This window comes from Pseudopodoces humilis, chromosome 4 (assembly GCF_049639895.1).
Source record: "Pseudopodoces humilis isolate 2021_Gansu_Grassland_sample_001 chromosome 4, ASM4963989v1, whole genome shotgun sequence".
Classification (NCBI taxonomy): Eukaryota; Metazoa; Chordata; class Aves; order Passeriformes; family Paridae; genus Pseudopodoces; species Pseudopodoces humilis.
Genome location: NC_142203.1, coordinates 50,839,301 through 50,859,757, shown reverse-complemented (window position 1 = coordinate 50,859,757; position 20,457 = coordinate 50,839,301). Strand labels below are relative to the sequence as shown.

Sequence of the window (20,457 nt, the reverse complement as noted above, 5' to 3'; positions counted from 1 at the left end):
GCTGCCTGAGCAGTGGCGTCCGCGAAGGGGGGGCCGGAGGAGGGGCAGGAGTTTAGGAAGAGGAGGGAATGGCTGTCATCAATGAAGTCATGTTCGTAATCTAGTCCCTCGCTCCGGTTCTGGATTCGGGTGACTCACTGACGGGGGAGAGGAGCGACAGTCAGCGCGGCGCTCCGCCCGGGCGGAAGGTAAATACAACTTGCAACTCGGTCCAGCCCCGCCAGCTCCCCGTGCCCGGCACTGTCCTTTATTGTCAGCGGCTGTTCCGGCTCGCACCGTGCCCACCTTTCCCTCTCACCATCGCTCCCCTTCCCCGCGCACGGCCCCGCCGGTCCCAGCCGCCGCCGTGCCACCTGCTTCCTCTCCCCACCTTCCCCGGTGCCCGGCCCTCCCGAATATTTATATACCCCAGTGGGTGGAGAGAAGAAAGTTTTGATCCGGTATTATTCTGGAATAATCACGATGCGGATCTCTGGAGTGGGAGCGACAGAACCCCCACGGAGTCGCCGGTGGCTGACTCGTGAGTCAGCGGCACTCTCGGTCTTGCAGCCCAGCGAGCGTGTCACGGGCTGCGGGCGAAGCGGCCACGGAAGAAACAGATCCTTGGGGAGCGACAGCCCACACGGACGGGCCGTGGGCGGCTCCGCCGCAGCTGCTGGGGGTCGCAGGGTGAAGTTCAGGGTGTCCGGAGGCAGCAGAGCGCGGCGCGGTGGGGCCATTTCTCCGCCGTGGCACACGCTGGCGCAGACCCAGACGAGCAAGGGGAAGTGGGGAGGCATAGGGAGGGAGGAACATGGTGCATGGGGGAGCGGTCTCGCCTGCGAGGAGAGTAGCGGCATTCCCCGGCAGAGCCAGGGAGGCCATGATCCGGATCATCTCGCTGCCTGCCTGTCACGAAAATTGCACACAACGGGGAGGGGGAAGAAGCGGGGGCTGGGACTTTAGCCCAACAAGGCTGTGGCTCCTGTTGCTTTTCGGTTTCTTGTTTTTAACTGTGCAGTCACTCCTGCTGCAAAGGTGTCGCGGTTTTCTTCCCAAAATAGCTTACATGTCGTCGTACCCCTCCCGTTTTCCCTGCAGAAATTCGCCCCCCTCCTCCTCTCCACCTCCAAGCAGAGTAGCACAAAACATGCGCTTACAATTTTGGAATAGTCTGCCAAGCAAAAAAGCGTTTTATTTCCGGTGTGCGCGGAAATTTATTTTTTTTAACCCGGCCGGGCGGGAGCGAGGATGCACAGGCGCGCGGATGCTCAGGTAGCTGCGGCTCGCCTGCCCCTATGTCGAGAAAGGGGACGGCGGTGTTTGGCACCTGAAAAAGTTCTGTGCCCAGCCGGAGGCGGGGGTGGGCGACAGAGCGCTGCTGCAGGCAGCTGCCGGGCGGGGCCGAGGGCAGTGGAGCCCGTCCCCGGGCCGCTGCGGGGCAGAGGCGGGAGGCGACGGCGGCGGCGGGGGGAGGATAGGAGGGTAGGTGGCCTTTCTCGTCCCTCCGCCTGTACAAGCGGCGGCGGATCAGGAAGTCACCGCCGCCACACACAGGCGCACAGACATGTTTGGTCGGTGTGACATGGTGGCGGAGGGGAGGAGAGGCGGGGAGACGGGCCCAGCCCAGTCCTGAGGCATGACCCGGCTGCTCGCCCGGCCGCCCGCCCGCCCGCCTGCGGCCGAGGTACGGGGCCGTGCGCGGGCAGCGCCGTCAGCAGCGCACCCGCTGCTTCATGTAGGGGCGGGGACAGGCGGCAGCGGGGCCGCATTTCCAGGCAGGGACGTTTTACAGCCTGTCGGCCGGGGAGAAAACTTTCCAGAAAGGCTGGAGGGGGGAAACAGGGCCCTGCTGGTTGTGCGCGCCTGCCCCGGCGCTTTCGCGGGGGAGGCGGCGGGCGGCCCGGCGCCGAGGCCTGCGCGCCGCCCCGTCCTGCAGGGCCCGAGCACCCGAGGGCTGAGCAGCGGTGCTGCCGCGGAGGGAGGGAGCGGCCGCCCTTGCCCCGCCGCTTCCTAGGGCTCCCGGGTCGCGGGTCCTCCGCACGACTCTTCCTTGTGTCCGCGGTGCGTGCAGAAATGGAGTTTCTTACGTTGTCTCCTCCCCTCTTAAATTTATAATGGTGGAACTACAAACTGCGCACGGCTGGAAAAGTTGCAGCTCTTCTAAACTCGATCTGAAGTTACAGTTGAACGATTGGCTTGGGTTGTTTTCTGTTTTGGTTTTTCCCCTGAGCGTGCGTTATGGTCAAGTAAAGGGAGCGTAAAATTATCTGCAGATTACATACATCGTTCCGAAGTTGTTTTTTTCTTGGTATCTGCTTCTTATGTTTCGTATTAACACTTGCCGAACTTTACGTTAACGCTGTTCGTTTAGGATGTACTTTTATGAATATTTATGTGAGTATGAATATGCAAGTAAATAACCAGCTGAAGAATTGAAGGTAAAAATTCTTGCTGGATTTTCGGTTTTTTGTTTGGTCAGGTTTTTCACCGCTTTAGGTATTCTGAATGCTTTCAGTGAAGAATTGATCTGAGGTCTGCGACACGGCGTTGTTCCGTTTTAATTTTCTCCTGTTTCGCTTTAACTTTCTGAAGTGTTCCGCGATTTTAACCACAGCCCCTAAGACTCAAACGATAAACACTGTACCAGAATTTAATTCCTTTGGTAGTATACCAGTTATTTGTTCGGGGTGGGGCAGTCTCCTCTGTGCAAATTACTATTGTTGTGCAAATACGAGCACACTTTCTCTTTGGGAACCTAATTGCCCTATTACTGTCTCTGACTTTGTTTCTTTTGTCCTTTTGTGATTCTGAGGAAAAAAAAGTGTGTCAGAAGGATAGGCTTGCCTCAAGGCAGGTTTTTTTAATGCATCTATCTATGTATGTATATATATGCATATTTATGTGTATATATATATATATGTATGTATATATAGTGTAGTATCAGAAATAGAAAGCAAAAAGACTGTATGGATAGTGAGCTTTTAAAATTTAGAGTGGATCATAGAGCGTATGTCGACTTGCCAGAGGTGAGGGTAAATCTTCATTGAGAACATTATATCTCTCATGAGTTGTGTCTCAGCTTAAGACTGGTATCTCTGTGCTGTTGCATGGAACATGTGCCAAAAGAGTGTGTTCAAAGCAGTCTTAGATATTTTCTTTTGTTCATTTCTGAAGTAGTCTATGAACGTATGTCGAGTTTGAAAATGCTTTCACCAGCACTTGAGGCTTAAAAATTGACAAAAGTCCTTCATCTGACATACTTACATTACATATATTCATGACAAGGGTGTGTTTGAATTTAGTCTCTGGATATATTTTTCTCAGTTTTTGTTGGACTTTTGAAGTTAAGATGAGAATGTGCACAGTAGCTACTTAAAAATGTCTACATATATGTAGTATACCTCTGGCTTTTGTCCTCCTGATGAGTAGTACTGCTGTGAACTACAAGTGATCCTTTTCAGAAGGTAGCTTCTCATTCTTTGTATGATTTAGAAAATTTTTTGCAAATTACTCACCAACGTGTCCTTTACACTTCTGTGTGTTTCCTGCTGCAGTCGAAGTTCTCAGTGTGTAACAGGTGTTTCCTGGACCTCATGACTTTAGGACTTTATCAGATTAGGTTGTTGTTGTTTTGGTTTTTTTTTATTCTCTAGTGGAATAGTAAACATGACATTGTGGCATAAAGATCACTTGTCATAATATTGGCATTAGAGAAAAGCTCTTGTCTTATTTCCAAGATAAAAGAAAGAGGGATGAATAAGGGAAGGAAGTAAAGCTTTCTTAAACACAGCTTTGATAGTTTGTAAATATAGCAGAATAAGAAGACTAACACTGGAAATGATTTTCTTTGTTTCTGACACATCAGAAAGTAATTTCTTGTTAGGCATTAACATTTTCCTGTTTGTCTCCACTTGGAAGAGAATATTTCTTATTTATCACTTCAGAGTCTGAGCACCTAGGTGGATGATTTAGAGGTGAGACATTGGAGAAAATGTTAAAAATAAGTTTGTTCTTACAGAAAATATATGTTTGTCATATATATTCTCACTGATATTTTACCACAAGTATTTAAAACAATCTTCTTCCTTCTTCCTGTTCTTCTCCCCTGTTTAAGTAAAGACAAGGCCTGTCGGTGATACGGTGCATTCATTTCCTTCTGCCTGCATCTCTTACAGCTTTTTATTTAGAAACTAATGAGAAGACAATGTTCAATTACTGTGATTAATACCTGTAGTAAAGCTCACAGTATGAAAACTTAATCCGTGACCATACAGTAGTGTCCTGTATCAGTTTTCTGTGCCTGAAATTTACAGTGGAATCTACATATGTAGCAATGTGGGTTTGATCTTACACATTGTCTGATGGCAGTTATAACTGCATCTGTCTGCTCTCCTCTTTTCCTGAAGGTTATTGTCTTCTGCAGCAAAGCTATCAGAAGGGATCGTATGTCTGTGCTTAGCGTCTTCACAGTAAAGTCTGGCAGCATAGCTTAGCCTAACTTGTGTGCGCTCCGATTTGTGATTATGCCTTTTGACAGTCTGGAGTACTTTCAACTCCCAGCTGTTAACAAGTCATTTTTCTGCTGTTAGTTTTTGATGATAGTTTTTCCTGAGAGGGTAAGCTTTAAGCTAGAGCAGTTGAGAAAAGTTGAACTTTGTGTAAAGCTGAAACATCTATGCAGTAGGAGTAAGAATTTCTACTAGAATATTTCAAGGTGAGCAGTATTGACTATCAGCCTAAATTAAACTGTCTCTTACACTTCATGACTCCCCAATGAAGTTTCTAGTGTAAGCATGCCACCCATTTTGTGAGCTCTGCGGGGATGCCTGCAACAGTTTCTGGTAGAAAGCTAGAAAGTAGTACAGCTAAAGTAGTGTTGCAGAGGCTTTTTTCTTCTGGCCTAGGTGTCTGGATATGTAATTAAGGTTCAGCGTTTCTGGTTCAGTGGTTTGTATTTTAAACTACAAAGTCCCTTGCAGAAGGTTTTCAAGTTATGCTGACATTGCATACATGAGTATGCAAAGGCAGGATCTCAGCTGTTAGTGTGTTTTGCTTCTCTTACGTAACCCTGTATGTGTATGTTAGCTGAAGATTTGAGTCTTCTCACTGATTTATTGTTGTTTCATGTAAACCTGTTTATTGATTGAATTGTCATTTAATCAAATGACAGTAGTTAAATCATAAAGGTAATGCATAGTGTCCTTTGAAATTGTGCAATACAAAACACTGATTTGCTTCTAAGTATAAGTTTTTTAGTGATGATGAGCTGCTATCATTACTAATCAGCTCTTCTGCTTTGAGTATATTAACTTGATTGTAGTTATCAGATTATGCAAATAATACAAATCACTGACAGTATAATTTCATGTTTTCTATGGTAGTATAATGAAGATAACTCCTTTAGCCTATAGTATATCACAGGTTTACAGTTTATCTTTTCAAAGCCACCTGTGAATTATGACTACAGTTGGAAATGTGTGGGGAGAAGTAGATTGTAACTATTTCTCTGTGAAGACAGTTACAGTCAGCTTAGCAGTATCTATGTGGCTGTTGTGTGGGTCCATATTTCATGAGCTCTAAGTGGTATAGTTTCCTTACTTTCCACTACATATCCAAGGCAGGAGATGTCGCCAAAACATCCTGGCTAAAGTTCAATTTAGGTTGAGAGGAAAGGCAGAAGTTATATTGCATGGTGAAGGGAACTAGCTAGAAGAATTATAAATACTGCTCCATCTGTTCTTAGACTTGGTGTGTGCCCTGTCAAAGCAGTCTGTAATCCCTGGATCTTCTTGGATGTACAGCTGATCTTGAATTCCAAAGTACTGCAAATGGTTTTTTACCTGCTGTGTTTTCGTTTGGGATCTGCTAATACTTCCTCATGCAAAAAAAAAATAAAAAAAATCACTGTCTTTGTTACCTTTGCATTTGTAGCAGGTTTATACCAAAATGTGTGTAATAGAACCATTGAACTGATTGAGACTGTATTATACAGTGTGTTAGTTACAACTACAAAACTTTCTAGGTATATATTAAATGGTAGTGGAGAAACATTTATGCTTAGAGACAGTTATTTTTAATTGTTTACAGTGCAGATATTCACTGTCCTAAACTGTTTGATCTAGAAATAGATTGAGCAGTGATCCTAAAGTCTCTCTTAATCTTCAGCTCCTGATTTTGTGACTTTTCTTTGTGTTTGGATCTGTCTGAAGTTACTCTGACATACCAGGGATGCCTTTTTTATTTCCCTGTCTTAGCTCTGGTTGTGTCCAGCAGAGGTGGAGAAATTCTCTGAGACTGCAGGAAGAACTATGTGATTTACCACAACTAATTCAGTTACCAGTAGTTCATTTGCGGCTGTTCACAAAAGAGAATTGGTCATGTTGATGTAAATAGATCTAAGAGGGGGTATGGGATTACGGTTCAGGGAAAAAAGCATCCTATTTGAAGTCATGTGAGTGTTTTGAGGAAGTTGTAAGATTGGACACTTGCAAAACAATTAAACTACGTGTAATGTGTTCAGGAATCAGGGTCAAGAGCCTCGTCATTTGTAACAATAAGATGGTATGTTAAAATCCTTTTTCATTTTACTGTAGTCTTGTAATTTGTTGGAAAAATTTACTTTTTTTTTTTGCCTGTCCTTCCCCCTTGCTTTTTAATTCTAAGAGGCACTACTCATTAAAAAGCAGTCCAAAGAAACAGGTCAACACTGGCTTTTGGCAGGGAGTTGGCTTCATGCTGCTTTTTTCATTGCAAGCACCAGAATTTAGCCAAAATAATACCAATGATATCTGCATAAAACTTGGCCACTGTTGGACCAGTTATCTTTTTGTAGATTTTTACTTTGACTTTAATGAGACTTCTATGAGGGTCAAAATGAATTAGGTGTATAGTTTTTATTGAATTTTAATGAGAGTAGGGTGTCTAATTTCTGTGGGGTTGTTTTAATACAATCTCAGACTTAATAAATATAAACTAAGCTCTTTCTGAAATGTATTAAACTATAAACTTTTTAACAGGTTGGTTCTGTGAGCAAATACTTAGTTGGGAGGGCCATACTGTGTTCTGGTTTAGGTCCGTGGCATTTTTTAAAATTTTGTGGTCTGTTGTTTCCAGAGAAAATTGCTTTGTGTCTTTATTTCCATGACAGTCTTCAGACAGGATTTATTACTTGCATTTAAGCATTATTTTCCAATATTTTATGTTCCCCAATATAGATTTTATAAATTATTTTTTCTTGTTCTTTGACATACAAAATGTCTGAATACAAATCTGTTTAAGACAATTCCCAGTTATGTGAGATGGGATGAGTGTATTTTCACTCAAAGAAAGGTGATGAAGGGACTTGGTCAGATACAGACATTCACCTCTGGTAGTTACTGTTTTTCATAGTTTGGACACTTGCTATCTTATCAAAAAGAATTCTAAAATTTGCAAATATGCATATATGTTTAATGTTTTTGTAAATGGAATTGTAACTAATGGACCTGAGATGGGCTAGTTTTTATGAGAATTGTTGAGTTGCATTTGAAATAGGATGAATAGGTGAATAGGGGGAAGATTTTAATACCCATTTTAATGCATGGGTATAGGTAGATTTTGTGAAATAAGATTTTCTGGGATACGGTATACTGATAGCACTTTTTTAATTGATTGTGTTATGCTTCTGTATACATTCTTCTGGATGGTGGTGGTCATGCTAGGTATCTGCTTTGTTAAATGTATTGAATTTCGCTTATAATGCACATAGCGACTCACCTGTGACAGTGTCAGTCTTACATTTTGCAATACATGATTGACGCATGTAAGAACTATTTGTTGTATGGAAAGGTGTGTTTTGTTCTTCATACAAAACATAGGCCTCTAAGAGGAAGCTATGGTGTTCGCAGTTGTGAACATCTGGTAACTTGATTCCTTTCCTGGTCATGTTGTGGGGTTGTAAAGGAGTAATTACTAACTGTAGAGTTTTGAACTGAGAAGCTTCATAGGCATCTCTGTGTTTTACTTCGCAAGGTAACAGGGATCCCAAGGTATAGAGTGACAGAATGTCCTGAGCTGGAAGTGACCCAAAAGGATCATTGAGTCCAACTCCTGCGACTCCACAGGACATCCCAAGAACCACACCATGTGCCAGAGAACTCTGTCAGGCTTAGTGGCGTGACCGCTTCCCTTGGGAGCCCATTCCAGTGCCCAGCAATCCTCTGGGTGAAGAACCTTTTCCTGATATCCAACCTAAAGCTCCGGGGACAGAACTTCAGGGAATTCCCTTGGGTCCAATCACTGGTCACCAGAGAGGAGATACATTGACAGTGTCTGTCCCTCCTCTTTACCTCATGAGGGAGTTGTAGACTCCAATGAGGTCTTCCCTCAGTCTTGTCTTCTCCAGGCTGAACAAGACAAATTACCTCAGCTGCTCCATGGTGCTTCTGTTTTGGGCCTTTCACCATCTTTGTGGCCCTCCTTTGGACACTCTCCAGTAGTTTTATATCTCTCTTATTGTGACACCCAGAGCTGTCCCCAGCACTCGAGGTGAGGCTGCCCCAGAGCAGAGCAGGACAATCCCTTCCCTTGCCTGGCTGATGCTGTGCCTGATGTCCCCAGGACACATGTGGCCCTCCTGGCTGCCAGGGCACTGCTGACTCAACATTCCCTTGACCAGGAGCTCCAGGTCCATTTCTATGGTCCTGCCTTCCAGCATCTCATTCCCCAGTCTGTCTGTACATTCAGGGTTGCCCCATCCTAGGTACAGAATTTGGCATTTGTCTTTGTTAAAATTAATATGGTAAGTGATTGCGCAGTCTCCAAATTTTTCAAAGTTTCTCTGTAGGGCCTTTTTTGAGGGAGTCAACAGCTCCTCCCTCTTTTGTATCATTTTGTATCATCTGCAAACTTTCAAGTCCTTTCTCCAAGTCTTTTAAGAAGATAAGCCAGCAAGGTGCACTTCCAACCTGGAAAGCTGACTGCAACTTCTGTTGCATCAAAAGAAATGTGGCCTGCAGAGTGAGAGAGGTCGTTTTCCCCCTCTACTCTTCCCTCATGATACCCTACCTGGAGTACTGTGTCCAGGTATGGGGTCCCCAGCACAAGAAAGACATGGACCTGTTGGAGTGGGTCCAGAAGATGGCCTTGAGATTGAAGAGGGTTAGATAGAGCCCCTCTCCTGTGAAGAAAGGCTGAGACAGCAGGGGTTTTCAGCATGGATAAGAAGATATTTCAAGGAGACCCCATTGTGGCTTTCAACTACCTGAAGGGGCCTTATAAAAATGAGGGAGAGGGACTTTTTGTATGGGCACACAGTGGCAGGATGAGGAGCAGTGGTTTTAAACTTAAAGAAGGTGTGTTTAGATTAACTTCTAGAAAGAAATTCTTTACGGTGGGGGTGATGAACCACTGTCACAGGTTGACCAGAGAGGTTGAAGATCTCTATCCCTGCAAGTGTTCAAGGCCAGGTTGAGCTGGGCTCTGAACAACCTCATCCAGAGGAGGGTGTACCTGTGCATGGCAGGGTGGTTGGAACTAGGTGACTTAAAAGACCCTTCCAACCCAAACCATTCTGTGATACTGTGTTTAAGAGCATTGGCCCGAAGGAGGAGCCCCCACTAGTGACAGGTCACCAGCCTGATGCCGTGCTATTCACTGTAACCCTTTGTGCTGAGCTCATTAGCCAGCTGATCACCCATTTCATGATGTGTTTATCTAGTTATGTGCTGGACATTTTGTCCACAAGAATACTGTGAGAGACAACATTAAAATCTCTATTGAAATCCAAAAGGATTACATAACTGGCTTCCCTTGATCAAGTAGTTGTGTTACTCTGTCATAAAAGTAAGCTAAGTTTGACAAGCAGGACTGTTCTGACATGAGCCTGTGCTGGTTGTGACTGATGACTACATTGTCCTTCAGGTGTTTTTCAGTACCTCCCAGAATAGCATTCTCCATAATTTCACCAGTCGCTGAAGTGAGACTGCCAGGCCTGGAGTTTCCAGGCTCATCCTTCTTGCTCTTCTGGAAAACTGGGACGTCAGCCAGCTTCCAAGCAGCTGGGACCTATCTGGATTCCCAAGACTGTTCCAAAATGGAGGTAGACCTTACAAATGACATCAGCCAGCTCTTTTGAGTATTCTCAGATGAATTCCATTGGGCCCTACAGATTTACAGGGAGCTGGGAGTTGATCATTCTCACTGCCACTGTCCTCCAGCTCAGGGCACTGGGACCCCTTCATCTACCACTGGCATTGAGGATAAAGGGAAAGAAAGCATTAAACATCTCTGCCATGTCCATTCCCTGTTTGTGAGGTGACAGTCCTCATCCTGTAACAGGATAATGTTATTTTTCCACTGTCCTTTGCTATTAATGTATAAACTCCCACCCTCTTTTTATTGTCCCCCCTCAATTGTGGCTAGTTTCAACTGCAGTGGATCTTCAGCATGACAGATTTTCTCCCTGGAGTGGTAAGCAGCATCTCTGCATGCCTCCCATGTCATCTGACCTTGCTTCTGCTGAGCCAACACCTTCTTTTTTTTTCCTTTATCTCCCAAAGAAGATTCCTGCTCAGCCAAGCCATCTTCTGCCTCACCTGCTTGACTTCTGACATTTGGGAGTTGCCTCCTTCTATACCCTTAGAAGATGGTGCTTAAAATGTGACCAGCACTGATGCGCCCCAGCACCTGTGGAAACATTTTCCCAGGGTACCTTACTCACTTGTTCCCTGAGCAGTCTGAAGTCTGCTCTCTTGACATCCAGAGCTGAGGTTTTGCTGGCACTTTTCCTTCTGTCAACAGATTTTAAGCTTGATTATTTTGTGGGCACTTAGGCCAAGAATGCTGCTGATCACCATGTCACTCATGACACCCTCTCTGTTAACAAGTATGAAATCATCTTTCCTAGTCAGCTCTCTTAGTACTTGAACCATGAAGGAGCATCCAGATGTTTTAAGAATCTCCTGGACTTGATCTTGCCAGTTGTGTGGTGTTCCCAATTAACATCTGGCAGGTTGAAATGCCCCATAAGGAGAAATTTGAAGGTGTCCCTTGGTTACTTGAGGAGTTGATGTCATTGTTATGTTTCTGTGGTCTATAGCAGCCTCCCATGATGACATCTTCATTATTTGTTTATACCTTAATCTTAACCCAGAGGGTCTCAATCCTTCTGTCAGTTGTAAGCTCCATACATTCTTGTCCCTCTGTTATAAATGATGCTATATCCCTGCTTTGCCTGCCCTACCTATCCTTCCTGAAAAGCCTGTAAGCATCCAGCATGGCACACCAGTCACAGGACACATACTACTGAGTTTTGTTTATGCCAGTGATGTCTTATTTCTGGTACTGGGCCAGAGCTTCCCCTTGCTTCTTTCTCATGCTATATACAGCATTGTAGCCTGTCGTTCTAATTGGGAACGGCGGGAAAGAACGACACAGACTCTCAAGGGAGTCACAACAGGAGAAATCTCCTAGTTTATTGCTCTAGGCTTGTTATATAGATTAGTTTGTGGAAAGTACAGAAAGGAAACTCTTATTGGTTAGTAAATCACTACATCACCGTCATTGGTCAGTGGGATTCACCAACCCCTGACTTTCTCCTGCAAGGAAAACAAGAGGACAAACAGCACCTGGCAGTTGTTTTCTGTTTCTGAGGATTGTTTTGAAATCTTGCTGTGAATTTCCCAGGCCAGCTTCTCAGGCAGGACTGAGAGGCCATGGGGCCTGCAGCCTGCTCCAAAGCTAGCATCCATAGTAGCCTACACCTCATGGGGTAGATTGAGTGATCCCAGTTCCTCAAGTTTTGATATGCCATCCCATTGCTTATCATTGGCAAGTCTCCCTTTCTGCCTTCCAGTCTAGTTTAAAGTTCTGTTAGTGGGTCCTGCTAGCTCTTGTGGTAGAACCCTTTATCCACTGCAAAAGGTGGATACCTTCTAATATGATACCTTCAGGCATTGGTATACCAACTGTTGTGTAGACCATGCCATGATAAAAAAAAAAAGCAGATTCTGCTGATGACACCCAAATTTGGAACCACGTGCCCCTGAGAAGCATCAGACTTCCCTGTAGCTTGGGTCTGGTCTGCATAGCAGACCTTCAGTTCTCTTAAGAGGGGAGTTGCCTGTATCAACTGCCCTTCCCTTTTAATTAACAGGGGCAGTCTTGGTGAAGGTGGCAGGCTGTCTAGCCCCAGATGCTACCCCTGTCTCAGGAAGGCCTTTGTCTGCCTCATCAGTTGACTGTCCTGCCCATTCCAGGGCATCGTGCTGCTTGTAAATGGCACCAGTCCTATTTGTCCCCTTCAGGTTTTCAGGGGGAAGTTTATTTTGCCTAGTGTGGCCAGTGACCAGTTTCCAGTGTATCTGTGCAAGAGACCTCTGCCTTACTGCTTGGTAGGGTTTTGAGTCCACCTGCACCTTCTCTTCAGTGGAGGTTTGAGACTTCTAAGACTCTTTGAGAATAGCCTGTCAATTTCTCATTCATTCTCTTGAGTACTGCACAGGCTGTTCTCTTAGTCCCATGGCTCCTTAACCTGGTGGCAGCTCACTTACAGTAGCTTATCTTCTGTGACAGGAGTGATGGTCAGCCCCAGCCTTACAGAGAGGCATTAGGCACTCCTGGCAGCCTGGGTCCTGAAGAGCTACATCTACCATTGGATAGTCTATCTGGCTGGAGGCTTCTGACTTGGCTGGTGCAGTGACTTAAGGGGAATTGAGCTCTGTGGCATGTCAAAACCATACGTGAGGACCATACACTAATAAGATTATGCCCTTCTTCTCCAACTGCTGGGTCTGTTCACTGCCCCTGTTGGCTGCTCCCAAATGGTCATAAGGGAACACTGCCCATGTGCCCTGGTCACATTCACTTGGACGCCATTTGAGAGAGTTGAGAGCAGGTGCCATCCCTGCTGGCTGCACTCAATCTCAGTCAGTGGCTCTAGGGCAAGCTGCTGGTTCCAGGTGGGTGTTAATGCTCCCCTGTGGCTCCCCTGGCTCCAGCCCTGCTTGTTACAGTCCTTGGCTCCGCGCTGGAGCTGTTTGCCTGGGCAGGGAGTGGTTGGGGGCAGTTAGGCCACGTTCCAACCTGTCGCGGTCACTACTGGCTCCGCCTGTGCCCAGTCAGCCACTCCAGGCCAGGCTGGTGGCTCCCTGTATGTCTCAGGGCCCTTGGGCAAATGGAGAAAATGTTCTGAAAATAGTCTTAATAATCCTTTTAGTGCTTGTTTCACTGTATTACCAGGAACTTTACAAGTACAAATTTCAGGCTAGTCACACCTGTTTAGGGAAAGATTTTTTAATACATAGGTTACAGAGATGCCAGGCTCTGTTTCCTGCTTTTAATACTACTGTGCTGTGCTTGGCCCACATGACATATCTGGTGATAGCAAGTCAGTTCAACTGTTGTTTCTGGTAGATGTTTATTGTAGTACACCAGCTGCTTTGTTTTGTTCGTACAATACAAATGTCCAGAAATGGGAGGAATTATCAGGATCCTTATCTTTCTTGAGGGCTTTTGGATTACGAAGCTAATGGGCAACATTAAGAAATGTGTAAGCATTTTCTGCTGATGACAGCTTGCATGCGTATGTAGATGTGTGTGTGTGTCTGTGTGTATGTAACAACTGCCAGGAGATTTTATTAAATTTTTTTGCCATGCCCGTAATGTCATATAGAAATTGTGGTTTTGTTTTTGTTTTGTTTTGTTTTTGTTATTAGAGCTATTCTGCTAGTTGAAAAGGAGACAGAAAATAGATGTCCACGCCTACAGATCCTGGCGCCATGCCTCATCCTGGTCCTTCCCCTGGACCAGGACCTTCACCTGGACCGATTCTGGGACCTAGCCCAGGACCAGGGCCGTCTCCTGGCTCCGTTCACAGCATGATGGGGCCAAGTCCTGGTCCACCCAGTGTCCCACATCCAATGCCGACAATGGGGCCTACTGATTATCCACAGGAAGGCATGCATCAAATGCATAAGGTAATAGTTTATTACAAGTGAACCTTATTTCTCTAGAGTTCTCTCCACTGATGAAGAGCTACTTGAACTATGTTTAGACATGCTTAACTGCTATTACACATTACCTGCAAAACTTCAGCTACACTCTTCTTTATTACTAAAGATTATTTGTGTATCAGATTAAATACAGCTTCCTTGTTCCTAGTAGACTGTTTTGAACTGTAGTTAGTAGCTTGGATATGTTCATTTATAAACTGTACTTTTCAATAAGACAGATGTTACTAGGGATAAAAACCAAGAATGGTAGCTTTAAAACTTAAAGGCACACCATTCTAACTACCTTTTTCCTCTTTTTCTTCTTCCTGTCTGTTTGGATGTAGCATGTGTTTTTTTCAGGGGTGGTTCTTAATTTTGCATAAAATTGTTCTTCTTTTTCTTAAAAAAAAAAACAAAACAAACTTAATCCACCTTAAAGGATTTGTATTACTTGCTTACTCTTCCATATTGAAAATGTGGTTGAAAAAGTGGCTTTCAAATTATTTTATAAGGACTCTGTCTTGCATAGGAATATAAAATGATGTCATGTAGAGCATGTCAATAATTGCACTTCAGTGTATTTAACAATTAACAATCAGTTATTGTTATACACTTAAAATTAGACTATGAGTGCTTGGACTGTGTGTGCTTAGATTACCATTAATGTTTTTTGCTTTGAGGAAATAACTTGCCTGTGTGGAAATTCCGTTGTAAGAACAGTCTCTTTATGTATTGTCATTTCTGTTTGGTTGTATACCAGAGATTTAGAACCCAGAATAATTTTGGTTGCACTGATGTTCTACTCACAAGTATGTGGTAGCAGCTTACAGAGCCAAGATATTGAAAACATTTTGGCAGCTATTGTTGATTCCATACATAGAGAAAAAATTACAATAAAAAAACTATTTTGAAGTAATAGAAACATGTTTTAATTTTCCTTTTGAAATGACATCTTCATTTTGACACTTATATATGGATCAGTTTCATTCATTAAAACAATATCCAATCAGTAGGGACATGACATTACCATCTTTTACATGAAGAACTAAAAAATTTTTAATAACAGAAAGACTAGCTGAAGTGAAGGAGGCTGTGATCCAGCTTTCCATTTGTACTGACCTGTTGTAATCTCTGAGAGGCAGTATGTGTGGTAACTATAACCTTTGTGTTTGAATCTTGAGGTATCTGATTTAGCTGTTAGCCAGATTAGACATTGCAGTTGTCATTTTTTTGTTTGTGGGGTCAGTTACAGCCCAGCTTTTCACAACTCTGTCCCCAGATTTCATAGCCAGGATTCTAACATCCTTCATTTGTACCTGTAGGAGAAGAAGGTGGCACCAGGAATTTTCCATAGAATGCTTCACACATCATGTTTTTAACTGATATATCCTGTTATATCAGGCAGTTAATCCTATGTTAAAATTAGAAACAAATCAACAAATGTCATCCTACAACATTCTTTCAGAGACTTCAGAGAATATCTCACAAGGTTCTGTGAGCCAGAATAGAAATTTTCCCATTGAGGTGGCATTGAAATATTTTGAGAAATGTGCCACAAAGAGTCTGGATAGCCAATTCAAAGATGATCATTTAGTGTAGTTACAGTAAATTACTCTCCGTTTTCTATACCTTGATTCTGATAATGGAATAAAGACTATAATTTCACAAGTCTTTTAGTAGCAACAGCTGCCTTGCTGTTTTCTTTCAGGTCTCCACTTCAGAGGTTCCAGCATGACTTCATATGTGTATGATTAAGCTAGTAAATTGGGCTGTTGAGCTGAAACATGTGAAAAAAAGAAAGAAAATCTTAGCTGATTTTTGGTCTAGATGAGGTTTTGGATCTGTCTTTCTATGCAACTCCAGAAATAGTATATGGGGATAGCTGTTGGAAGGGCCTAAGAAAATTCTGTAGAAGGATGCCTCTAGATTATTTTGCAAATATTAATTGAGTCTTGTTCAGTGTAATTGAAAAACTGGCTAGCCACCTGCAGCTGGGCCAAATAAGTATTTTCTTTTTGCTTAGTGCTATATAAAATACGTTGACTTTCAAGCCATGATATATCATAACACTGTTTTTTTAATGAAATGCAGTACAAATGGGGGGTTGCACCAAAAGTGTCTCAGTTACATAATTGCTTTGTGGTGGACACGTGTGCAGTGGCATATAGTTCTTCCTTTTAAAATTCACATGCTTAAGTAAAACAACTTCATTCTGTGTTAGATGTTTGACTAGCTTACAAATGATAAAATAAGGCAGAAAGCTTTAAAAAATCCAAAGGATCAAGCAATAGCTAAAACACTGATTGAAACAAATTTATATTAATAAACCATTATTCCTAAAGTATGTTTACTTAAGAACTGTTATTATGAAAACCAAAGGTTGTATAGTCACTTAGTACCCAGGAGACCTTTCCACAGGAAAATTTACTGTTAGTTCACATAGCACAGTTTTGACAGAAACAATAAATTAACTGCATTTCTTGCTAGTTTCTTGAGGACTGTCAACTGAATTTCCAGGAAAATACAGGTCCAAATTTTACTGAATTGTACCTTGAATGCGTCATGTTTATGGAGGAATACTTAGGAAGTCTGTTTGGGATGCTGCTAAATGGACAAACCATAACAACTTCAGAGAGTCTTATGAGAAAAAATACTTGGAAGCTGAAAGATGTTAAAATAAAACATTGCTACCTTCCTTGCCCTAATCTTTCTTTCTATATCCACTTAGAAGCTTCTCTGGAGGCAGAACAAGGTTACATGGTTTTAGTCTGAATTGATAAAGCCTTTGACACAGTCCCCCACAGCACTCCTCTTTAGCCTGGAGAGAGATGGTTTCAATTAGTGGACTGTTAGATGGGTAAGAAAGTGGTGGACAGTCACATCTGGAGGGTCGTGGTCAATGGCTTAGAGTCCTGATGGGCACCAGTGCCAAGTGGTGTGCCTCTGGGGTCTGTGTTGGGACCAGTGTTATTTAATGTATTCATTAATGACATAGGCAAAGAGACTGAGCAAGTGAGCAGATGACACCAACCTGAGTGGTGCAGACACATCTGTAGGATGGGATGTTATCCAGAGAGACCTGGACAAGCTTGAGAAATGGGTCTGTGGGAATCTTACGTGTTTTATCAAGGCCGTGTCCAAGGTGCTGCATCTGGGTTGGGGCAGCTCCTGGTATCAGCCCAGGCTGTGGTGAACATACCAGAGCAGCCCTGCTGAGAAGTTCTTGAGGGTGCTGGCGGGTGAGAGGCTGGACATGACCCAGCCATGGGCACTCCCAGCCCAGAGAGCCAAACGTGTCCTGGGCTGCATCCAGAGCAGCGTGGGCAGCAGGGTCAGGGAGGGGATTCTGCCCCTCTGCTCTGCTCTGGTGAGACCCCACTGCAGTGCTGCATCAGCTCTGGGGTCCCAGCACAGGAAGGACATGGAACTGTTGGAGTGAGTCCAGAGGAGGCCACCAAGATGACAGAGGGATGGAGCACCTCTCCTGTTGAGAAGGGCTGAGAGCATTTGGTTTATTCAGCCTGAAGAAGACTTGGAAGTAACCTCATTGCAGCTTTCCAGTACCTGAAGGGAGCCTGCAAGAAAGATGTAGAGAGACTTTTTACAAGGACAGGTGGTGACAGGATAAGGGGGAATGGAGGTTTGGATCAGATACTAGGAAGAAATTCTTTCTTGTGAGGGTAGTGAGGCATTAGAACAGGTTGCCCACAGTAGCTATCAATGTCCCATCCGTGGAAGTGTTTCAGGTGAGTTTGGATGGAACTCGGAACAACCTGGTCTAGAGACTGCCACTGCAGGGGGTTTGGAACTTCATGATTTTTGAGGTTCCTTCCATCCCAAGCCATTCTATGATACTGTGATACATCCTTCTTGTGTCTTCTTGTGTGCTAGCTGGACCACATGATTTTAAGTGCTTAACTTTTGGTTATGACAACATTGTAGCTTGTTAATTGGCGTGGTGCTCACTTGAGGGAGGGATAGAGTACTGCGAACTCTTGGTTTATTTTCTCTTCCATTTAATTGTAACCTGATGCATAATCACTTCTTTCGTGAATTTGTAATGAGGTGTACTGTAAATGATTGCTGACTGTGGAATAATTACAATGATGTCATGGGCAATATTACTGGTTTTGGTGAGTGAGCTAAAATATGAGGGAGAGAAAAAATTCTTCAGAGATACAGTAGTTTTTACGAAATATGTTAGTTGTTCACTCAGTTGTTCCATTAAAACAGAAGGCAAATAGTTTCCCATTTCAGATATTATTGGGTAACAGATCTATGCATGTTAGACATTCTGAGAATCGAAGTAGTTTTGTCACAGTCCTTAGAAGCACGCAACATCAGCAGGCATAAACCCTGCATTATTTTTGTTGTTTATGTCTACATTAGTAAAAAAAGAAAGGAAGTATTGTGAACCTTGAAAATTCAACAGAGAAGTTAATGTAAAATGGTGATTTAGTGATTTTTTTAGAGATTAATGGAATTGGTGACCAATTTCCTGCTGCAAAAAACATGTCAGACTGGTTGTTCATCAGGAATACCTTCAGTTAAGCTGTGTAGTTATGTGGCAGTTACATGACAGCACACTGCTGTTTGGTCTGGGTAGTTCTCTTGTTTCAGAGTATGTATGGTCTACAAGAAAACTAGTCTGGTACCCAGTCTTTGATTTTAAGTCTGGAGTGGTTTTTTGCTTGATTGTTTTTTTAAGAAGATAGATTCAAACAAAAAACAAACAAACAACAACAAAAAGACCCAGATACTGTATTGTCACAGTTTACCTGAAAATAGGTTAGACTGTGATGTATATCTGAGAAGACCTTAGTTGCTAAATTCAGAGTAAAAACACTGTAGGCGAAATGTTCCTTATGCATTAGACATTATGTAAGTCTGTAAGTCTGCCAAGTCTATAGGCATGTGTTAACCTACAGTTGAAGTTCATCCCTCATTCTGTTTCTGGAAGCGTTGTTTATTTGGCCTTTTTAGTACTCGTTTCCTTACTTATGGGGACCAATAAAAACTGTAGTTTCTACTCGAAGCTGAGTATGTCTCAGCTTCCTGTTTCCCTTCTGTTCTGTCCTATTAGAAGACTGAAATAAAAAAGTACCCCCAGTGTGATAGTAGTGCTTTATTGGTATTATAGGTTATTTATCCTATCAATGTCTTTGTGGAAGATAGCTTTAATAACTTACAGAGGACTGAAGAATTTAAAGAAATCACATTGTCTGTAGGATAACTTCTGTAATTTTTGACCTGTTGCATAGATTTAGAGTTATCCTCTAGCTCTGTAACTCCAAAAGTGATTTAGAAAAGTTACCAAAAATAAGTATTCCTCAGTTCTTGTAGTTCACAGCTGTCATCTACTGAATTGCCTTCCCTATTGTACACATTTTTTTCATAGCCAATAGAGATGCTTTTGGATGAAATACATTCTTGGAAGTACCAGTCTTTGCACTCATTAGCATTTGAGTCATCATTAAAACTAATTTCGGCTTCACAGACATACGTGCTATCTTCATCTTTTGTATTTTTTCTAGTAAAAAGCTGATTTATGAGTTCTAATGAATTTAGTTTTCATTTTTTTACCAGCATAAGTTCTGCAAATACACAACTGCAAACCCCTTTCTTGCTGTATATTTAGTCTCCCTTCCATTAGACTTGAAGCATTTCTGTTTGCTACAGTTGTTTTTGTGTCTGTGGGTTTTTTTCATAATACTTTTTAAAAAAAAAATCTGTTATTTTGATCAATTCTCTCCACAGAAGCATGCCTTGAATTGAAGCTTTCTTGTATGGTCATGTCACTACCACTCTGTTCCTGTTTGTTTTTTAAAAAATTTCCCTCTATCAAAGGCCACATACTTGCTTTTCTCTTCTCTGCTGCTCTTTCTTTAACTTACGAATCCTTTCTCCACCCTCTTAGTGCTGATACTTCTGATGTATGCATGCCGTGTGCATGGTGTGTGCCTTCTTACTCCCACCCAAGCTGTTGGTGTTCCCAGAGGTCTCATGGTTGCCACCTTTTAGTGCAGTGAAACCCATCCCTGCTGTTACGTACACCACAAATGTGTACAGTTAGTGTTCTGTTCTGAAGATGAGATCAAGTTACCAACAAGTCTCCTCTTGGCAGCCATAAAGATACCATAGCAGCCAGCACATACCATGACAAAATAAGAGTGTGTCCAGCTTTTTAAATGTTTTGGTTTTTGTAGTACTCAGCTTGTGCGGACAGAATGTGAAGTGAGTGCTCTGTTCTGCGTTGGCTATCTTTGTAAGAAGGGGTGAAGTGAGAGGGAGGGATCTTCATGCCTCAGAAAAGGGCACTGGGATTTACTTGGTTAGCAAAGTGGAACTATTTTTAATGTGTCAGTCATCTGTGTCTACATTTCTACTCCATATCCCAAGTTCTTGTAATCAAAAATAACTTATTGAGTAGAATTTCTGATAAAAATTCACAAATACTTTTATACTGTCATATCAATTAAAAGATTTGGTGAAACATGAAAAATAC

General features: G+C 43.0%; 1 protein-coding gene across 3 annotated transcripts in view; it reads left to right on the top strand.

Annotated features, from left to right (window-relative positions):
- Positions 1-37: 37 nt before the first annotated feature.
- The window catches only part of SMARCA2 (SWI/SNF related BAF chromatin remodeling complex subunit ATPase 2), a 119,178-nt gene continuing 98,758 nt past the window's right edge, over positions 38-20,457 (top strand). The window contains exons 1-2 of one of the 3 annotated variants that reach the window (XM_005522703.3): positions 38-188; positions 13,677-13,937. In XM_005522703.3, the coding sequence (XP_005522760.1) occupies positions 13,713-13,937 (225 nt within the window). In that variant the 5' untranslated portion in view covers positions 38-188; positions 13,677-13,712. Of the gene's footprint in view, positions 189-2,026; positions 2,044-13,676; positions 13,938-20,457 lie in introns of those variants that run through there. The other 2 variants (XM_014252267.2, XM_014252268.2) reach the window with 2 other exon arrangements.